Source organism: Lissotriton vulgaris, chromosome 9 (genome assembly GCF_964263255.1).
Source record: "Lissotriton vulgaris chromosome 9, aLisVul1.2, whole genome shotgun sequence".
NCBI classification, from domain to species: Eukaryota; Metazoa; Chordata; class Amphibia; order Caudata; family Salamandridae; genus Lissotriton; species Lissotriton vulgaris.
Genome location: NC_141697.1, coordinates 983,664,986 through 983,686,672, shown reverse-complemented (window position 1 = coordinate 983,686,672; position 21,687 = coordinate 983,664,986). Strand labels below are relative to the sequence as shown.

The following is a 21,687-nucleotide window of genomic DNA, read 5'->3' as shown; positions in this document are numbered from 1 at the left end:
GAGAGGTCAGATCTGCCTCTTTTTTAAATTTTTTTTATTGGAGTTCATGGTGCAATAAGGATATACATAAATAAATAGCCATAATCAAGGTATAAGAACATCTGATACATATATAAGCAGTTAAAGAACACAATATTTTAAGTGGGGATAAAAATTATATAGAAGAACTGTCAATAAATATAACAATGCAGTACATTTCAAATTCTTATTCTATCGTCCAGCCATTTCTTAACCGGGGCCCATATTCGTCTTCCCATTTCTCGTTTTTAACACCTTTAAATTCATAGAGACCAGACTCAATATTGTAAATGGCCAAGAATCTGGAGATCCACATCTGAAAAGACGGGGCTGTACCATCCTTCCATCCGGCCGAGATTATGATTCTGAGCACGGCGACCGACATAAAAAGATGTTTACAACATGCTGGTGTCCAGATTACAGGACGATGTAGGAAAAGTAGAAAGTGACTGGGCAACTAAATTGGGAAACCCGGATGTAGATTTGGACCTAGCATTACGCCCGAATAAAAAGATTTTTCGGGCGTCCAACTTACGAGCACAACATTTTAAAACAGTTTTCAATCTGTACCATACACCGGCTAAATTATTTGCTTGGGGTGTTAGGAAGAATAATTGCTGCCCGAGATGTAATAAGGGGCAAGCCGACCTACTACATATGTTTTTTACCTGTGAGCGACTGGCCCCCGCCCTGGATGGAATAACAACATTCTGGGAGGGGCTGCTAGGTCATAAGATCGATCTATCCCCAACACTGATGTTATTTGGCTCAGATTCTAAACTGGTTTTAACAGAGGATGAGGCTGCTTTGGTTTTTATGTCGGTCGCCGTGCTCAGAATCATAATCGAGGTCAGATCTGCCTCATGTCCTTCGTGAACCCACCTCCAGTGTTGCTGAAATCTTCATAGTCCTCAGGAGCTCTGGAGAAGCAAACCGGTCAGATGCGTTTAGGTGCCTGCTGCTGCAGGGGAGTAACTCCTTTACTCCAAGGAGAGATTCTTCAGTCATGCAATCGTGGTGCAGGCAGTTGAAGTACTTGGTTTCTTCTTAGCAGAATCTTGTCCAGGTAAAATCTAAAGTAAAATCTAAAGTCCTGTAGTCCGGTATCCCACTTTATACCCATGGGTAGGGGTTGCACGGATTCTGCTGACCCTCCTAGGGAAGGGGCTGGACAGAGGGGTGGCTACACCCATGTCCTTTGTCCAGTTTCGCACCAGAGCAGGAGCCAATGGCTCCCAGAACTGGTTTGAGCAGACTTTCTGGCACTCTCAGAGTGCACCCACCCAGCCCCAATACACTAAATCCTGTCTGGGAGGTGGTCACACCTCCCTCTGACAGGATGCCTATTGTCATGCCTTCCTCTGCATGCCTGCTCAGCAGCAGGAGAGCAGAATCGTGTCTGTGGCTGGCAGCATCCATTTTGTGCTGCCCAGGTCGAGAAAGCTGGTACCGGGTAGACCGGTGGCCGACAGTAGTGGTTCTAGAAGGGTGGAATCATACCTTCCACACCAGTTACTGGTGTGGAGGTATGATTCCAAGGGGTTTGACACCAAACACAACATGTTTCTAAGCAGCTGTTTAAAAGTTAGCATTTACCGCGAGGTTATAATGCACTTAAACATATATGTCTGGCTGCATCACAGACAACCCCGGAGAATGGTCTCCGAAGGCTGCAGAGAGGCTCTGCTCATGCAGGGACACCCTCTCACGTAAAACCCAGCACCCTACCTTCAGGATTGATAATTTTTTTATCCAAAGAACAGTGGTTCCTGTGGCATAATTACTTGTACAATTTATACTTAGTACAACAGCTAAATAGCACTTTTAGTTTATCATAGAGGGGTTGGCAAAGAAAAAAGCACGCTCATACCAATTTATAGAAATTGCTTTTGTATTTCAAATAAGACAAATACTACTGTAATCATATCAGCGACATATATACAAGAAAAGTGCAATGTGTCCCCAGTGATATTGTGAGCGAAAAACACAAAACATAAAACAGTAAGTGATCTGTACAATTTTCAGCTATGGATTGATAAGGCCTACCATAGAGGTGACTGATATGTTTTTAAGTGTAGTGATTTAGATAGATATAGTGAACCTATATCTCAGTAAGTGGTGCAAGCACCATCTTACACAGTCTGCTGTAGCGGGCTTGTCGTGTAATTTTTAATGGCCTTTTAGGGGTGGCATAATACATGCTGCAGCCCAAGGGGGGCCTCTGGGGTACCTATGCCCTGGGTACATGGCGTACTATATACTAGGGACTAATAAGGGTACCTCAGTATCCAATCTGTAGTGTACCTAAAGTACACATATAACAATTTAAGGGAGAAAGCAGACAAACTTGGGTCCTGATTAGCAGGATCCCAGTCAGACTAGTCAAAAACAGTGATACATCAGCAAAAAAGTGTGGTTAACCATAAGAACCATATCCTACTTTTCAACAACTTTAATAAGGTGGTAATAGGTAGTGCAAAATATTTATACGTTTCTATATATTTGTTTTAAAAAATATGGAGCAACGTAGTACTACCTCAGTACCCCAAAAAAAGTTTGTACGGTTAACATTTTTGTTTATACATTTCTATATATTTTTCTAGCAGTGTATGGTGAACTGCGTTTTTTTTTTTAAGTAATGCACTAATTTTACAAATTAGTGCGCTACTCCATACACTTTTTGCAGCATATTTAAATGTGTGAAATATAGAAAGACATTATTGCACATTATATTTATAAAATATAGGGGCATACTTACTAGCCCTTATTGGCTTAGGAACATAACTTTTTATGATGATCCTGTGGGGATAAACCCTTCGCCTTATTTACAAGGCAGCGTTAAGCCACTTAATGTGGCTTCAGTCCGCCTTGTAACTAAGGCCCCCTTTCATGCTACACTTAGCGTGAAAGGGGCGTGCAATGGGTGTTGCGGTGGGCGTTCTGCTGCAACTCCCATTAATTTTGAAGCTGACCCCTATTTACAAGGGTGGCGTAAATAGGAAGCAGCGCCAAAATTTACCTAGTCTTAACATGGCAAACCAAGGAAAAATGCTTAATTTCTCCTAGTTTTTGCTGTTTCTATGTGTGCTGCAATGTGCAGCACACATAGAAACAGCAAATCACTACGATGAAGGGACCCCTTCCTGCACATAAATAATCATTTAAAAAATGACTATTTGCAACTTTTATGCCTGCTGCACAAAGCAGCACACATGGATGTTACAATTTGCCATTCTTGATTGTTTATGTGCAGGAAGATGTCCCTTCCTGCACATAAACAATAATTCCACTCAACACAGACACCCTTACACTATGGTGTCAGGGTGCCTGCGTTAGTGCTAGGGAGCTAGGTTTAGCACTAGGGGAAATGCAGCGTATTCTTGTGAATACAGCGCATCCCTGCAAAGACAGTGCATCCTTGCATTTTCAGAATGGCGGAGCGTGGCTTTAGCAATGTTTGCCTAACTCCATGCTTCACCATTCCCGTGTGAATATGGCCCATAGTCTCTTATAGTGTATTTCCAATTTCTTTATTTCTTTTTTGGGTATTGCGGTAGTACCGTGGTACTCTGTATTTAAAAAAATATATATATAAACTAATAAATATTTTTCCCTACCTATTATCACTTTACTAAAATGGTAATAGGTATGGCAAAAATACCAAGCCTAATACATAACTAGATTGCAAGATGTAACGCAGTACACAGGGAAACCCAAGCTAAAAGCAACATGGCTCCCTTTAACTTTTTAGGTCTCGCCTAGCTATTGCGTAAGCAATCGCTATGCGAGAGATATAGAGGTGCTCCAGGGAAGCTTACCAAGAGGGCTTTGGAATGCGGATTATGGACAGTGCATGTGCGCCATACGCGCGCTTGCCATTTGCTCCCCGCCCCCCTCCCCCCATCAGACTTGAAAGGAAGCCGCTCGCACACCACCATTCCACTATTTGTCTGAGCTTCGGCATCAGACTTCAAAGGAATGCCTCCCGCTCCCCCGCCCCCTGACTCACCAGATGCTTCAGAGGGTGCCTGTTCCTGTTCTGTGCACTTCCTCCTCTTGCATTGGCACAAATGGTATTCGCATTTCAGCAGGCACGTTCAGAAGGCGCAGTGCACTTCCCCTCTTGTTCTCGTTTCCCATCGTAATGCCCTTCTAATCCGCCCACTTTTCATCTGGCATAACTCACCACCACCTTCTCTCTCTGATGTGGCTTTCAATAGTAGCCAATTTTTTCCTTCAACCGCATTTCAACGGTAGCGCCCAGAGGCCCTTTTGAGACCGAAAAAGCGCTCTATAAATAACTCGCGTTCTCTGGCTTTTTTTGTTCAAATTCTGTTGATTTCTTTCGCACACGCCCCGTCTCCATCCCTCCTTCATTCATTTACACCTCACACCCTCTACTCCCCGACTCTTGCCTTCGCTCCCTCGCGTTTTCTGTCATCCTCTTCCTCCCTTCATTTCTACACTTTCTTCCCAATTTATCATCCAGCTTTTTTTGTGTTTTTTGCAGTTTTATTTAGCGCTAACTCGACCCGAGAAGGTTTCGGAGTTTCACACCTCCCCCACTTCTTTCCTCTCTAATGCACTGTCACCTTCCACTGCCTCCTCTATGACGTGTCTACCTACTCCTCCACTACCGCCCTCGCGTCTTCTCCTGACTAGACACCCTCACTTCCGTTTACTATGTTTCTCTCCCCGTCCTTTTATCTCCTGTACCCAGCTCGTATCCTTCCTTTCCTCTCCCCCCCGTCCCCTTCCCTTCTCGTCACCTCCACCAGGTCCGTTCCCTCTCGCCTCACTCCTCTTTCTTTTCAACTTTTTTCTACCTCACTTACCATCCGTCTTCTCCTCCTCCACTACTCTCCCACCTGCATAAGCCCGTCCCCTCGCTGCCCATCGACGCTCCCCTGCTGTCCCCTTTTCCGAAAGATCCAATATTTCCCCTTTCACCACCACTGCCCTCAGCCCTCCTCTTCATCTATTCCTCTTCATCTCCTTCCCTCCCACTACCCTTCTCTCGCCCATCAGTCATCCCACTTCCCTCCTTTACCCCTCTCTCCTCACTCTCCTCCACTCCACCATTCTCACCCCTTCCTTCCTTCTCTTCTCTTCTCCCTTTCTTTCTTTCTCTTGTCACCTTTTATGCTTTCTTTCACGCTACACCCCCTCCCAGACCTCTTACATGAACTAACTTAACTTCCTACACCCCGTCTTACACGTTTTTTCTCATTTCTCATCGTAATGCCCTTCTTATCCGCCCACTTTTCATCTGGCATAACTTGCCACTACCTCCTCTCTCTGATGTGGCTTTCAATAGTAGCCATTTTTTTCCTTCAACCGCATTTCAATGGTAGCGCCCAGAGGCCCTTTCGAGGCCGAAAAAGCGCTCTATAAATGACTCGCCTTCTCTAGCTTTTTTTGTTCAAATTATGTTGATTTCTTTCACCCACGCCCCGTCTCCATCCCTCCTTCATTCATTTACACCCGACACCCTCTACTCCTCTTGCCTTTGCTCCCTCACATTTTCTGTCATCCTCTTCCTCCCTTAATTTCTACACTTTCTTCCCAATTTATCATCCAGCTTTTTTTTGTCTTTTTTGCAGTTTTATTTAGCACTAACTCGACCCGAGAAGGTATTGGAGTTTCACACCTCCCCCACTTCTTTCCTCTCTAATGCACCGTTGCCTTCCACTGCCTCCTCTATGAGGTGTCTCCCTACTCCTCCACTACCGCCCTCACACCTTCTCCTGACTAGACACCCTCACTTCCATTTACTATGTTTCTCTACCCGTCCTTTTATCTCCTGTACCCAGCTCGTATCCTTCCTTTCCTCTCCCCCCCCCAGTCCCCTTCCCTTCTCGTCACCTCCACCAGGTCCGTTCCCTCATACCCGCACTCCTCTTTCTTTTCAACTTTTTTCTACCTCACTCACCACCTTCTCCTCCTCCACTACTCTCCCCCTGCATAAGCCCGTCCCCTCGCTGCCCATCGACGCTCCCCTGCTGTCCCTTTTCAGAATGATCCAATATTTTCATCTCCCTTTCACCACCACTGCCTTCAGCCCTCCTCTTCATCTATTCCTCTTCATCTCCTTCCCTCACACTACCCTTCTCTCGCCCATCAGTCAGCCCACTTCCCTCCTTTACCCCTCTCCCCTCGCACTCCTCCACTCCACCATTCTCCCTCCAAACTCAGCTGCCCTCCGCCCTATCAACTGAACCTTCCCCTCATTCATATCACACTCCCTCCTCAGCCCCTTTTTTCCGACTAGCCCCCTCTCTTCTACACCTTTTTAGGGCTCGACTTAAAGCATTGCTTTAGCAATGCTTGTTTGTTAGGTCTTGACTTAAAGCATTGCTTTAGCAATGCTTGTTTGTCGAGATTTCTAGTAAGCGGACTCCACCCTCCAATCCACCCTCCAACTCCACCCTCCAACTCCACCCTCCAACTCCACCCTCCAACTCCACCCTCCAACTCCAACTCCACCTCCACCTCCACCCTCCAAATCCACTCTCCAACTCCACCCTCCAACTCCACCCTCCAAATCCACCCTCCAACTACACCCTCCAAATCCACCCTCCAACTCCACCCTCCAACTCCAACTCCACCCTCCAACTCCACCCTCCATCACTCAGGAGCACCACCACATCACTCAGGGGCACCACCACATCACTCAGGGGGACCACCACATCGCTCAGGGGCACCACCACATCACTCAGGGGCACCACCACATCACTCAGGGGCACCACTCGGGGGCACCACCACATCACTCGGGGGCACCACCACGTCACTCGGGGGCACCACCACATCACTCTGGGAACGCCACCACATCACTCTGGGACACCACCACAGCACTCTAGGATACCACCACATCACTCTGGGACACCACAACAGCACTGTCCTTGCTTGTTAAAGGCAGTCATTAGTCAATCAGGTAATGGCTCATCATCGTTATATATCTTGGTAGTACTGTGGTACTGCCACAGATATCACTAAGTTAAAAACATCTCAAATTTATAAAATACTTCTTATCCTACTTACCTGCAATACCCTCCACAGAATGAACTACGCACCATAATCTATAATCCTGCCAAAATTTTTCAAAATCCGAAGGACTCTTTTCGCACTACACAAAATACAAGTCTATGTAAAATGCATTGGGTTATGTGCCTGTTTTGGGACCTCTTTTTCTCCTTGCACCTCCTTGCCCAAACACTGCAAAACTTTCTGTACTCCGACAATTAAACAGGTGCAGCAGGACTGAAATATTTAACGGAAATTAGTCAAACGGATGCAAAGTTAAGGGACAAATATGCATGATCACCATCTAATGGAAGAAAGGCGTAGCACTTGGTGGTTAACAGAGTAGGGAGATTATCTCCCTCATACATTAGACATGCACGAATGGGGTATTAGATCCCCATTTTCATCCACCAAATATTTAAAAAGTTGTTTCTCTTTGGCTGTTGCAGTCAATGATACAGTGCTGTTGTTTTAATATGGTGATACGATTCTGAACTTTTAATTGAGACTATTATTCCCCCCAAATCTTATTTTTTCTGAATTTTTAACTCCTTTCATTTTTCCCCTCTTCACTCTTGTAGGATGCAGATGATCACGTGTAAAATGATTTTCTTCTCTACATCAGTATTTGTTGTATGCCACGAGGGAGGGTGGAAATGTAATTTCCATGTTTTTTTTTTAATGTTTTATGGGTTTTTGTGAAATGCAGATTTATCCAAAGAGGATGTTAGACGCATTACCGAGAGAACATAGACGTTATTTTTACAGACTTGCTACTGAACAATGGCACCATATTCTGCACAACAGCACTCACACACGTCTAACATATAAACAGAAAAATAACCCTCAAAATTGCAACGCGTGATTCCTAAAAAAAAAAGCCAATGCTGCAATAAAGGCTGCGAAGACTTACTGACATTGAGACACAAATGCATGTACCAGCATTACCTCCGCTATGACATTTTTTCCTATACTAGCATTATTGTCCTTGTAGGTGCTATGTATATTGTGGAGAACTTGAAGCACTCCAGGGCCAACCCTGTCTAAGGTACGATCTTTGTAAGGTATAGCAATAGGTCAGACATGCATGCACACACACCTATTCCCACCACTTCCTTATTGATTAAATCATTGGACCAAAATGGTTCCGGGAGCTGCACTTTTATCTGAAAAATAAAACTTTGTCATATCATTTCTACTTACAAAGGCCTTCAGTATATGCTGCAATAGAAAAACCCAGCTAAAATATTCTAGAGGCCTCATTTAGGAGTCCCCTAGCGGCACATTTGCGCCGCCGGAGCGTCACTTGGTGGCACAATTTGCAGCAGCGTATTTACAAGGCTCTTCGCGTGGTATTTCATGGGATTGTAAACATGTGCCCCTTTCACGCAGTACACTGAGTGAAAAGGATGTTCCATGGGTGTTGCTGCAACACGCATGGAATCAAGCATTCCCAGAATTACGAGGAATCATAAGCCTGGGAATGCGTCAGGTTCTAACGCCACCCTAGGGGTTAGGTTAAGGAGGCGCAATGAGGAGAATAGCCTTATTTTTTTCCGTTTTTCCTTCTTTCTGTGTGTGGCACATTCTAGGTGTACAAAATAAAGAAATTAAATGAAGGGGCTTACTAATTCATCAAACAGGGGTGAAGGGCTTGGATCATCTGATCGGGATTGGGAAAAGTCGTTCAGGTTGACAGACTATCGAAAAAAAGGTAAACATTTCTGCGCTGAGGAGATGCGGAAAGTGTTTTGAGCTCTGCACTCACAAACCCACAGGTATCTCGAATGTATCTCCTGGGATAAGCAATATGTACTCCATCTGAGGTGATTGTTTTGTTGAGGAACACAGCTCCATAAATCTTTTCTTGTTAGGATTGATGTGTGTCACCAAATGACTCTCTTCTTCTTATACAAGAAGTTAAGTTTTAGGAATTGTGCTTTTTAGTATATGTTCTATCTCATTTTCCAATGGGATTTTATTTGTTTTATTTTATAGAGTTTCATATAGCGCAAACCTGACCCGAATCGGGTATCAGAGCGCTTTACATAGCACCATTTGCATTACATGACACATTCCTTTTTAGGTCGAGCCTGGGAATACGCATCCGAAGGATGCGGTCCAGGTGGAGAACTATAGCTAGCTGACTCGGGGGAATGAAGGACAAGAAACTGCCACGCGCTTCTCTCCGGCTGGATTCAGCTGCGTGCACGCGCACCCACACTCACGCATGCGCACATCACAGCCACACGCATACACAGCCACACGCATACACAGGCACACCCCCTCCCCCCCCGCCCCCGCACCTACACACACACTAGCGCACCTACACGCACACACAGAGACCCCCCACACACACACCAGCGCACCTACACACACGCACGCACACATACAAAGACCCCCCTCCCCCGCCGCCGCGGCAATCGCACACATACACATACACACACACACACACACCAGCACCGGACCCCACTCACCGGCTACGCAGGATTTCTCTTCTCTGGGGCGGCCCCGGGGCTCTCCGTAGCTCACGGGAGCCCCGGGCCGTGGGAGGACTCGGCTTCTTTGCTCCATCCCGGCGGGCAGCCAATCATAGCCCAGCAGCAGGCGGGACTTCCTTCTTTCTTCTGGCCCGGCCTACGTCTTCTCTCCCGTTGCCTGGCTTCCTGCCTCAGGGGTCCGCCAATGGCAGCGCGGCCCCGAGCAGGGAGGCGGGCAAAGCGTTTCCTCTGGAATCCCGGGCCCGTCGGCGGTGATAATTTATTTGGGGACACAGTGGGGGCTGACTATAAAAGCAATCATGTTGACTCCATGACATCAGCTGTGCAGCATGGGCAAAAGAATAAAAAGGCGAAATGGAGCGGCGGAAGCAGCTGCATTATTTGCTGGGTTGAGCTTGCATGAAGACTTGTGTGTGGGCATGAGTCATTACGCTTGCACGAGCCACAAAATGAAATGGGTGACATTTTTTCCCACCGATTTCAGATGGCTCAAAAAATAAAATAAAAGCAGCTTTTTTTAAGGCGGAAGAGATGGCAGCAATTTGTTGTTAGGTCACCCCACCTCCCCAAAAAATAAATAAATAAATAAAATATGTTGAACAAAATGCAGGGGTGGGTATCAACAGGGTGTGGAAAAGAGAAGCAATGGTGTGTGGGTGGGGAATGAGAAAAAGCAGCACACAAGAAAGCGCAACACAGGGCGCCAGATAAACACACACATAAAAAAGCAACACAGTGCGCTGGGGGCAGAGGGGGCAGGAGAAGCAACTGAGAGAGAGCTTACACCACGAGGAAGACAATACCTTGATGTTAATAAACCATTCCATTCCACTGATATTTTGAAAACCAAGTGCGGCTCTGATTACATTACGCTGTGGGCAAACAAATATGGGGAACATGCTTTTCCGTAGCTTTCAGTAATTGCTTGTTCCTCTCATGTTTTATGCACGACTTTTTAAAACTTTTTTTTTGTACTTTTGTACCGACTCTCCAAAGGTATCAGAGCGCTGGCCCGCAACCGGTTCCCTCGCTTCAAAGAAGCTCGCTCCAGCCATTACATCAGATCCTCGTCATTGCCCTGTTCTGCCTGACCCCTCCACCCGTGCTAATTACAGGCATAACGGGGTCAGCATTTTGGTGAAGGCAACATTATCCATTGTATGTGGAGGGCTCTCTTTTTAGAGGAGTATTGAGTTGCAAATTGTCCCCAATAACTTAGATGTTCCTGCTGATGAGACAGAACAGATTTCATGTCGAGCAACATTGGCACCAAGTGAGGAGCCGCCTGGTTTGCATTTTTTTTACAGCGCAAACACGTCCCGAAGGTATTTCAGTAGAAACATACAGTATGTTAAATTGCTCATATTAACAATAGCCTAGTTCATTAAACTCACCTACAGTTTAATGTATATCTGACTCTTCAGCAACTGACAAGATTTTCTGCCATACTCATTGAAAGTTGTTTCTGCCAGACGGTCACAGGAACACTCACATTTGTGTCACTCTACACATGTGTACACTTCCGCTTCTAAAATTTGATGTGACATGCATTTGTAACTGTTTTTTGTTTATGTACTAAAACTTATTTTTTCCTTTCAAAAATCCGTCACTCCGAAACCTCTGCCACTTCTAAAGATGTTCCCTCTTAACTCCCACCGTTAAAATAGATTTATTCCTGCTTTTCACAATCCTATAGCTAAAACTTTTTTTAAGTGGGAAACATCCTGCAATAACATTCAATTCCAAATGACTAGCAGACGTGTGGCTGTTGACCAACTTTTAAAGGTGCACCCACAAAACTGCACACACAAAAATATTTGCTTGGAAGTAATTAGAATCTGCTGGGGGGATTTTAAGTAAGTAAATGTCACCGGTGACATTTCTGCTTTAGTGACACCTCCGGATGCTGAGATGGTTTATTTCTCTCTCCTACTAATTATGGCTTCCCTTGTGGCAATTTCATTTAGTGTTGGCATGTAGAGCTAAGACTGAATACGTCAGATGTTGCAACAAGAGCTGTGCTAAATACAGATAAAAGAGTTGTGTGTTTGCTGAAGACTTGTGACTGCATGTTTTTATTTTTTAAACTTTTGTACTCCCCCCTTCATTCACACTCCCCATCCTAACTCACGGTCCTCATTATAAATAATCGCCCCTTTTTAACACAGCCTGGAAGAATTCAGAACATGTTATTCTTCATTGATAGTTCCAATTCAGAATAAGATGCCAATCACTGTAGAAGCCTTCTATCCATCTCTGCAGAGAATTTAATGAGTTTGTTATTTTAGCCAAGAACTAGGGCAATTGTGCAGTTCTACAACATATGTCGCTTATGTTCTGCACTGTCCTGTCATTGTGCTGTTGTGTAAACCTTGTTGTTTAATAAAAATCTGTCAAATGACCGATGCATGTTTCATAATGTTAAAAGATGCATACACAGCATACTCGCCTGTTTAGAGTCTTACTCTCCCTTTCCTGTAATATCTCTTTAAAATTTTAAGTGAGACATCTTGGTACCAATGTTTATATATCAAGTTATTTGCTTCGTTATGTTAGGTCATGGTATGTTATTTTATACTTTGCTATTTTAACAGAGATTTGTTTAGCGGGGCATGGCTTTTAGTGTAGTGCACAGTGACTGGTGGTTTGGGTATCCCTCACTGTGTAGGACTGCCATGTCGGCTTGCAGTTTCTGTTTCTTCAGGGCCCTTTTACAGCGTGATATTGACTTTGTTGCTCTTGGGTTTCCTGTTGGTGCATGGGTGAATTTGGTTGTTGAATACTATGCATGTTTTCTCTGAAGATGGTCCTAGTAATAGCTTAGGTTGCAGGTGGTGGGCACCGGTGCAAATTTTTGGCAACTGGGACTTATTGTTCATTATCAGATTTTGACCCAGAGCAAGAGAGGGAAAAGCACGAATAAGAGAAAGACAGAAATCAGTGACATAAGTAGAAAGCAGAGATGAAAAAGAACCTGCAATCACTCAACCAAACACACACACAACGACACACACAACACACACAAGCCCCCACACAGCCCCCCACACACACAGACACACAACCCCACACCCACACACACAACACCCCCACACACACACACAACACCCCCCACACACACACAACACCCCCCACACACACACAACGCCCCCCACACACACACAACCCCACACACAACCCCATACACACGACCACACACCCCCACAACTCCACACACACACAACCCCACACAAACACACACACACAACCCCACAACAACCACACACACAACCCCACACACAACCCCACCCCCACACACAACCCTACACACACACAACCCCACACACACACCCAGACACCACACCCCCCCCACACACCCTCACACACACACAACACCCCACACAAACCCCACACACATACCCCCCCCCACACACACACCCACACACACCCACAACCCCCCCCACACACACAACCCCCCCACACACACAACCCCCCACACACACAACCCCACACACAACCCACCACACACACACAACCCCACACATACACACAGCCCACCACACAAAACACCCCACACACAACCCCACACACACAACCCCCCACACCCACCCACACACAGACACCGCCCCACACCACCCCATACACACAACCCCACACACACAACCCAACACACACAACCCCACACACACACACCACACACACACACCACACACAACCCCCCCACACACAACTCCCCACACACACAACTCCCCACACAAACACAACCCCACACACTCACTCAACCCACACACATACAACCCCACACACACTCAACCACCTACACGCACACACAACCACACACAACAACACACACAACCACAAGCACACACACAAGCACACCCACAACCACAAACACAACCCCACAACCACACACACAACCCCAAACACAACACACACAACCCCAAACCCCACACACACAACCCCAAACAAAACACACACAACCCCACACACACACAATCACACACACACAACCACACACACACACAACCACACACACAATCTATCTATCTGTCTATCTCCCTCACTCTATCTATCGCCCTCCCTCTATCTATCTATCGCCCTCCCTCTTTCTATCTATCGCCCTCCCTCTTTCCATCTATCGCCCTCCCTCTATCTATCTATATATCGCCCTCACTCTATCTATCGCCCTCACTCTATCTATCTATCGCATCACCACAGCATCACTCTGCACCACCACAGCATCACTCAGGAGCACCACAACATCATTATGCGTTACCACAGCATCACTGAACGCCACAGCATCACTCGTTGCCACCACATCACTCAGCGCCACCACAGCATCAATCTGTGCAACCTTTCAACAATAACTGGTTCAAATATGTTCTCTCAATGTTTCAAGCTTTATTACAAATGTCACAAAAAAGATGTTAATATTTCACTTCTGTTTTTGGATTTTCGTCACAATAAAATACATTGAACATAATTTTCACAAAAGTTATTTACAAAAGTATAAGCTATTGCCTTTATCAATTACAATAACTTTTATTTAAGTATTATTTAAAAAAATTAAAAGCCATTATTTGTAATATCAATACATCTAAGTCACGTAAATACAACACATATTGCATTACAAATCCTATAGGTGTCACATTTGCGAAAATTATGACTATTGGCATTGTAAATGACAAAGCTATTAATTTTGCAATTTTCAAAACCAACACATAAATAAAAAAAATGTCATTTACAATACCAATAGCTCAAACTTTCCTAATGCGAGACCTATTGCATTGCAAATGCTTGTTTTTTTAGGCACAGGGAGATTAAGTGATTTGTCCAGAATCACAGGATGTTCAGCGTCATTGCCGAGACTCGAACCCAATTCCCCAGATTCGAGGTCAACCACCCTAGCCCTGATGCCAACTCCTCTCCCCATTTACCTGGGTTAGTTATTGTTTGATGGCAAACAAAATGACAGCATTCCTTTCTAGAGCTATTCCTTCCATACTATATACTTGTGCTCTACTCAATAAAAAGTTTTTAGGAAAAGACATTGCCCCAACTTCCTCCCAGCCCCTATCCGGTTGGGAGGAGGGTCAGAAATGGAAGAGACCCCAAGTGCTGTCTCCAGTAGTATATTAACGTGGTCCAACTCTGCACTTCCCTGATCATCTGAGACGTGACTGCCACTGATAGGTTGGGAGATGGAAAGAGATCGAGAAGAAAGAGTAGTAATTGAATGTAAGAGACATGCACTGTCGTAATAATGGCAGTTTGGCAGCTATGAAAATAACAATTCCAAAATTATACTACTGAGAAAACTCACTGATGGTTGACAGAGATGTAAATACCAAAGAAAAGGTTCACATTGTGGTAGCCCTCTTATCAGCCATGCAGAACAGAAGAGGGCAACAGTGAGTTCAATGCTAGTCCACTCCTCCTAATTCTCTATTATTAAAACAGGTGAATGTGGACCACTTCATGATAATGCTCTTGAAGCCAGTTCTCAGGGAGATAGTGTTGACTAGAGCTTAGTGCTTGACAGTGTCAAAGACTGCTGATAGCACATCAGCATGAGGGAACAGAGCTCATCATTGTTGGTGATCTAGAGTACCTTGTTGACTATTCAATCAATCAATCAATGGGATTTGTATAGCGCGCTACTCACCCTTAAGGGTCTCAAGGCGCTGAGGGGGGGGGGGGGGGGGGGAGAGATGGTCCAGGGTCCGCCGTAGGTGAGTGGGGAGGGAGTTCCATTTCTTGGCTGCCAGGTAGGAGAAGGACCTTCCTCCGACTGTGGATTTCCGAAATTGTGGGACGGAGGCGAGGGCGAGGCTGGTGGATCGGAGCTGGCGGGTGGGTGTGTAGAATGTGAGGCGGCTGTTGAGGTACTTCGGGCCCATGTCGTGGAGAGCCTTATGAGCGTGGGTGAGGATTCTGAACGTGATCCTCTTGTTGACGGGGAGCCAATGCAGGTTTTTCAGGTGGGCAGAGATGTGGCTGCGGCGAGGGATGTCCAGGATGAGTCTTGCTGAGGCGTTCTGAATGCGCTTGAGTCTTTTCTGGAGTTTGGCTGTGGTTCTAGCGTAGAGGGTGTTCCCGTAGTCCAGACGGCTGGTGACGAGGGCCTGGGTGACCGTCTTCCTGGTTTTGGTGGGGATCCATCGGAAGATCTTTCGGAGCATGCGCAGGGTGTTGAAGCAGGATGATGAGACGGCGTTCACTTGCTTGGTCATCGCGAGGGAGGAGTCCAGGATGAAGCCCTGGTTGCGTGCATGGTCCGTTGGTTTGAGTGCGATGCCCAGGGCCACCAGGAGTCGTCCCAGGCGGAGGGAGATGGTCCGAGGATGAGGACTTCCGTCTTGTCTGAGTTCAGTTTCAGACGGCTGATCTTCATCCATTCTGCAACGTCTCTCATTCCTTCCTGGAGGTTGGCTTTGGCGGTGGCGGGGTCGTTGGTGAGGGAGAGGATCAGCTGGGTGTCGTCGGCGTAGGAGATGATGTTGAGGTTGTGTTGGCGGGAGATGGCTGTGAGGGGGCTCATGTAGACGTTGAAGAGGGTGGGGCTGAGTGAGGATCCTTGTGGGACACCGCAAATGACTTTGGTGGTCGCGGATTGAAACTATTTGAATGGTTGTTTCAGTGCAGCGCTGTGGCCTGAATCTAGATTGGTCAATATTTCGGTGGATTTTGCTCTTGGTCTTCTCATGAAACAGGAGAGTGATAGTCTTTTCAATTGTCTAGACTCAGGTTGGTAGGTAGGTGACTAGGCAGTTGTTACTGAGATCTGAAATGGCCGGATCTATCTTTTCTTGGGGGAGTCTGGGTAGATGATTTGTGGGGTATTGTGAAGACATCTGAAAGCCCTGTTGATGTGAACTTCACTTTCGATGCAGGATTCTTATATTTCTTTCCTACACAGAGCAGGGACATCACAGGCAGTAACAATAACTATTTTTCATATAAAGAGCAAGTGCAGCACAGGACACAGTAGTGTAAATGTGTAGGGGTTCTAGCTTTCAGTGAAAAGTCATTTTTAATGATAAGACCCCACTGAAGTGAATATTTCAACTGAAATCAGAAAGCACTGAAGTTTGCTTCACTTGAACTGCTTTTGTGTTCTCTGGAGTCAAAGCAGTATAATGATATGATATATGATATAAAGGCTTTTGTAGCGCGCTCTATTACTAAAAATAGTATCCTGGCGCGAGAAGATGAGAGCGAATCACAGGGTTCAAGGATAGGCAGAAGTGGTTTACAGAGTGATGTTAAACAGGTGGGTTTTCAGTCCTTTCTTAAAAGCCACGATGGTAGGAGCGGGCTTGATGTGGAGGGGGAGGGCATTCCAGGCCTTCGCGGCTCTGACCGCGATGGACTGGCCGCCTAATCGAGAGTACTTAAATTTAGGCACGGACAGTTGGCACTGATTGGCAGACCGGAGGGATCGGTTAGGAACATAGATGGTGAACCTTTTCCTCAAGTAGGCAGGGCCAATTTGATGGACAGCGCTATAGGAGAGGACAAGAGTTTTAAACATGATCCTATGAGCAACTGGGAGCCAATGGAGGCTGCGAAGTAGGAGGCGGACAATGGATCTCTTGGGTATATTAAACAGGAGTCTTACGGCGGCATTTTGTATGACCTGAAGACGATGAGTCAGATAGGCCGGTAGCCCGCAGAACAAGCCGTTCGCGTAATCTAACCGGGAGAGTATTAGAGCACGTGTAACAGTCTCTTTAGCCTCTCTTGGGAGGAGGGGAAAAAACCTACGTAGGGTTTTCAAGGTAGAGAAACAGACCCCTGTAAGTTTTTTTATATGGTCCTCAAATTTGAGGTCATTTCCAAACCAGACTCCCAGGTTTTTTGCTGGGCCGCCAATAGATTTTGGACAGGGCAGATCGGTCGGCCGTAGAAGGTCACTAAAATTGTCGGGGAAGGAGCCATAAAAAAGAACCTCAGACTTGCCTTTGTTGCATTTTAACTGGGCAAGTGCTAGCCATTGGAAAACTGATGATAGGCAGAGTTGGGCCGCCGACGTATCCAAATTGTTATTGGCCCAGGTAAACAGAAGTTGGGTGTCGTCGGCGTAGGCCATAATTTTTGCCCCTAGCTGTTCTGCTAGATAGATTAAAGGGGTAAGAGAAATGTTAAAAAGCAAGGGGCTCAAAGTGGAGCCCTGTGGGACCCCAGTAGCGAGTTTCTTTGGGGAAGAAGCGAAGGGAGGCATCCAGACTTGTTGAGTCCTATTATCTAAAAAAGACGTCAGCCAGTCAAGTGCTGGGCCGGTGATGCCAATGGTGGCTAATCTGGTAAGTAGAAGGGAGTGGGATACTGTGTCGAAGGTGGCAGAGAGGTCTAATAAAATCAGAGCTGCTCTGCCACCTCCATCCAAACACTCCCGGATAGCCTCAGATATTTCAACTAGGGCTGTTTCAGTACTGTAAGCAGCCCTGAATCCTGACTGCGCTGGGTGCAGTGCCTGAGATGTTTCGACAAAATTGTCCAGCTGTTTAAAATCGATCTTCTCGCAAACTTTGGCTAAGGCTGGCAGTAATGATATAGGCCGATAGTTGGAAGGAATGACAGAATCCAGCCCGGTCTTTTGTAAGAGTGGCAGCAATTTACCTTGCTTCCAACAAGCCGGGACGGTTGCAGAGAGAAAAAAAAGATTAATGATCTGGGTGACCTCATTTCCAACTGTTTCCGCTAGTCCCCCGAGGACCCTAGCAGGGCAGGGGTCAGAGGGGGACCCCGATTTCAAGGCCGCTAGGACAGCAATGATGTCAGACTTGGAAGACAGAGCAAAGTTGGTGAACTGGTCGGCAGGTTCCGGCATCGTAGAGGGGGGAAATACAGGGGGGAAGGGAAAGCTGTTACAGACAGCAAGCAGGTCGTCCTGAATTTTGGCAATTTTATCAACAAAGAATGAAGAAAGCTCTTCGCACCATTGCTCAGATGAGGGTAGCAAAGGTTGTGCGGCACTTGGTGAAACAAAGCTTTTTACAATTGAAAACATTTCCTTGCTGTTATTATTAGCTTTATTAATTCGTCCTGCATAGTAACTGCTCTTGGCAGATCTGATGGCCGCGTAATAATTTATTTGCGCCACCCGCAGATCCTTCTTTGCCTCAGGCAGATATGCTTGTCTCCATACCCGTTTGAGTTTCTTACAACCCAATTTAAGTTCCCGAAGGGTGTGTGAAAACCAGGGTTTGGAGAGGGTAGTACGTAGTCTACGGACCCCGCCTTTGTTTATGGAGGTAGCGGTCCTGTGTTCTACCCATGTATTAAAAGTGCTAACCGCCGCCTCAATTTCTGAGGGTAATAGTGTACGGGTTACAGCTAGGCAGTCTGTCAGGGTGTCTAAATTAATCTTCTGTGCATGAGCAACTTGGGGACCGCTCTCCGCGGCAGTAGCCAGAGACCTAGAAAACCTAATCAGCTTATGGTCCGACCAAGTCACTATCTCAGGACAGGCCATGACAATATTGAAGTTAGAGCAGACCAGATCTAGGACGTGGCCTCCCGTGTGAGTGGGTGCCGCAACCCACTGTTTGAGATGGGCCATGGAAAAAGCTTCGTCTAGGCGAACGGCCTCCGGAGAGTCCAGGCTATCAACATGAATGTTAAAATCTCCCAGAAGAGAAGTGCCCGTGGGATTATAACCTCTTCCAGTGCCCCCACAAAATTCCCAATGTATCCCGGAGGCCGGTACAGCAGTGTGCCACCCACTGTAAGATGAGAATTAAATGCTAGGGAGAAATGGAGCACCTCGGCGTCTGCCAGCTGATCCTGGGGGTCGCAGGAGAGAACCCATTCCTCCCTATAGACCGCGGCGATACCGCCTCCTCTACCAAGCGGACGGTCTACCCTTGTGATTTTAAAACCCCGTGGGATGGCAAGCTCGACTACTGGGGCACATGTGTCATTAAGCCAGGTTTCAGTAATGAAAAATAGGTATATAAGTGCAGTACATATGTTTATGCACTTTCCTGTGACAGATGGTCCCATTATGCCTCACTTATCACATTTGGTGATGCAGTGCACGCAACGAAATTCGTTTTATTTATTTATATGTTTACTTACCTGTTAAACTCCGTAATCCATACATTACTACCCCCCACCCTGCCCCTCCCCACGTCACAGCCCGGCCGGTACTCCCACTACCAACCGCGGCTGCTTATGGGCATGGTAGTTCATCCAATATGTCCCTGGGATCCTTAATTCATCACCTGTGCAACCCAAAGTGGCTGCAATAAATGGCAACATATTGAGGATGTATTTACAACACATGTTATTACCACATATGCATGTTATACAATGCATTGATCTTTACAGTGTATTTCATTAGATCGTGGAGCTTTACTGACACGTTTTTGTGGTATTTACTATTTTACTAGATATATCAACCTTTTTTCACTTTATTTTCATCCCAGTATCCTTTTTTACTCCAAACATCCCTTTACCTCTTACCCGTCTTTAACCCTAATATTATCCTTATGTTCCGTTACCTCTACCCAAACTTAAATCCTACAATTAACCTTACATCCCTCTGCCTCTACCCACCCATAAATCCTATAGTTACCCTTACCTGCCTTTACCTCTACCCATTTCTTAACCCTAAATTTACCTTAATCTCCCTTTACCTCTACCCACCCTTAAAACCTAAAATCACTCGTACCTCCATTTACTTCCACCCACACCTCCACCACTTTTTAAAATAACATTTAACAAAATGTTTTTTTTAAATAATACTTACCTGTGTAGTAAAGTACAGCATGATTGAGGTTAAAACCTATAATAAGTACTTACCTGTGTGGTTCTTACGTGCATGGTAAAGACTGCTTGGTAAAGGTTATGATATGTGTTCTTGTAAAGTGCACTTTAACCTGCGAGGGTATCTTGGCACTGAGCAGGTGTGTGTGTCTACCCCTGGCTATGGTAAGTTAGTTCATTGAAATAGGTTATTATTGCATTAATTAGTGTTTCCATGCCAGACTCCAGTAGTGATTCCCCATTTTTAGTCTTCTATCCACCAATCAAAGTAGGATTTAGCACACACACAGAACAGAGACCAGGACAATTATATTTAAATAGTAACAGAGGGAAAGGATAAGGATGAACATAACCTTCCAACTGTAACCTAATAAGAAAACAAATTTCCCATTGAATTACTTGCTGATTGAGAGTCAAGTTCAGACACTTTTTCAATTTATGCAATGGCCTCTCTCCCCGATAAACATAGAATTTCTCAGTTTGTTTCAGTGCTATTTTTTTCTTGTGGCAGGCATAATGGCGGAGGGAGGCGCCTTATCTGAGAAGTCTACAATAGGCTCCAATGAGAATGACACGTTGGAAGTCAATCTTCACACAGTTGAATCGATTAGTGACATCCACTTGACATCAACCAACTTGGAGGTGCCTAAGGGAGCAGAAGGTATGCCAGGAACACATTGCTATTGTTTTTATTGCTGATAGAGTAATTAATTTTCTATATCTGTACATTAATAGTGTTGTTGTAAGCATGCAGAAATATATGTGAGGGAAAGGGAGGTGCTGGAAACTAAAAGGGGATTATAGGATGAATATAACATTAACAAGCCCTGGCAAACCAATAGGTCTTGGCAATCCGAGAGCTATATGCCTTGTCAAAGCAGTGTTGAATAGCAGTAGCATCTTAACTTGTCTAGCAAAACTGGTCACTATAGAACAGAGAGAGAAACACCAAATGTTTAAGGAAGAGAAAGAAGGAAAAAAATAGTGATGAAGGGAGAAAGCAGGGTTGAAAAAAATAACCTATAGGAGTGAGATGAAAGAGCAGGGAGTGTCTGATGATGGATTAAAGAGGCATGAGGCGGAATCAAGACTACACAGCCTTGGTATTTGGCACCCCAACATTCAACAGAGATGGACGCAAGACTCTTGAGTAAAACATTGGGCAGTGGTACTTTTGGTTTTACAAACTAAACACTGTGGTTACCAAGCATTGCAGCCCCATCCCTTCAGGGTGAATGCTGAGCTCTGCAGCATGTGCATTAACCTACTCATTTATGTAACTGGAATCAGAAGGAAGAAATGATGACTTGGGTGAACTTGTAACTTCCAGGATTGCCTCAACTGATCTCTCGCTCTCTCTCTCTCACACACACTCTCTCTCTCTTTCTCTCTCACA

The 21,687-nt window shown here is 45.6% G+C and overlaps 1 protein-coding gene across 1 annotated transcript in view; it reads left to right on the top strand.

The window, feature by feature from the left end:
- LSMEM2 (leucine rich single-pass membrane protein 2) overlaps window positions 1-21,687 on the top strand; it is a 68,261-nt gene that overhangs the window by 26,388 nt on the left and 20,186 nt on the right. Inside the window, exon 2 of the mRNA XM_086936816.1 lies at window positions 20,803-20,952. Coding sequence (XP_086792942.1) covers window positions 20,808-20,952 — 145 coding nt within the window. The 5' untranslated portion in view covers window positions 20,803-20,807. The remainder of the gene's footprint in view (window positions 1-20,802; window positions 20,953-21,687) is intronic.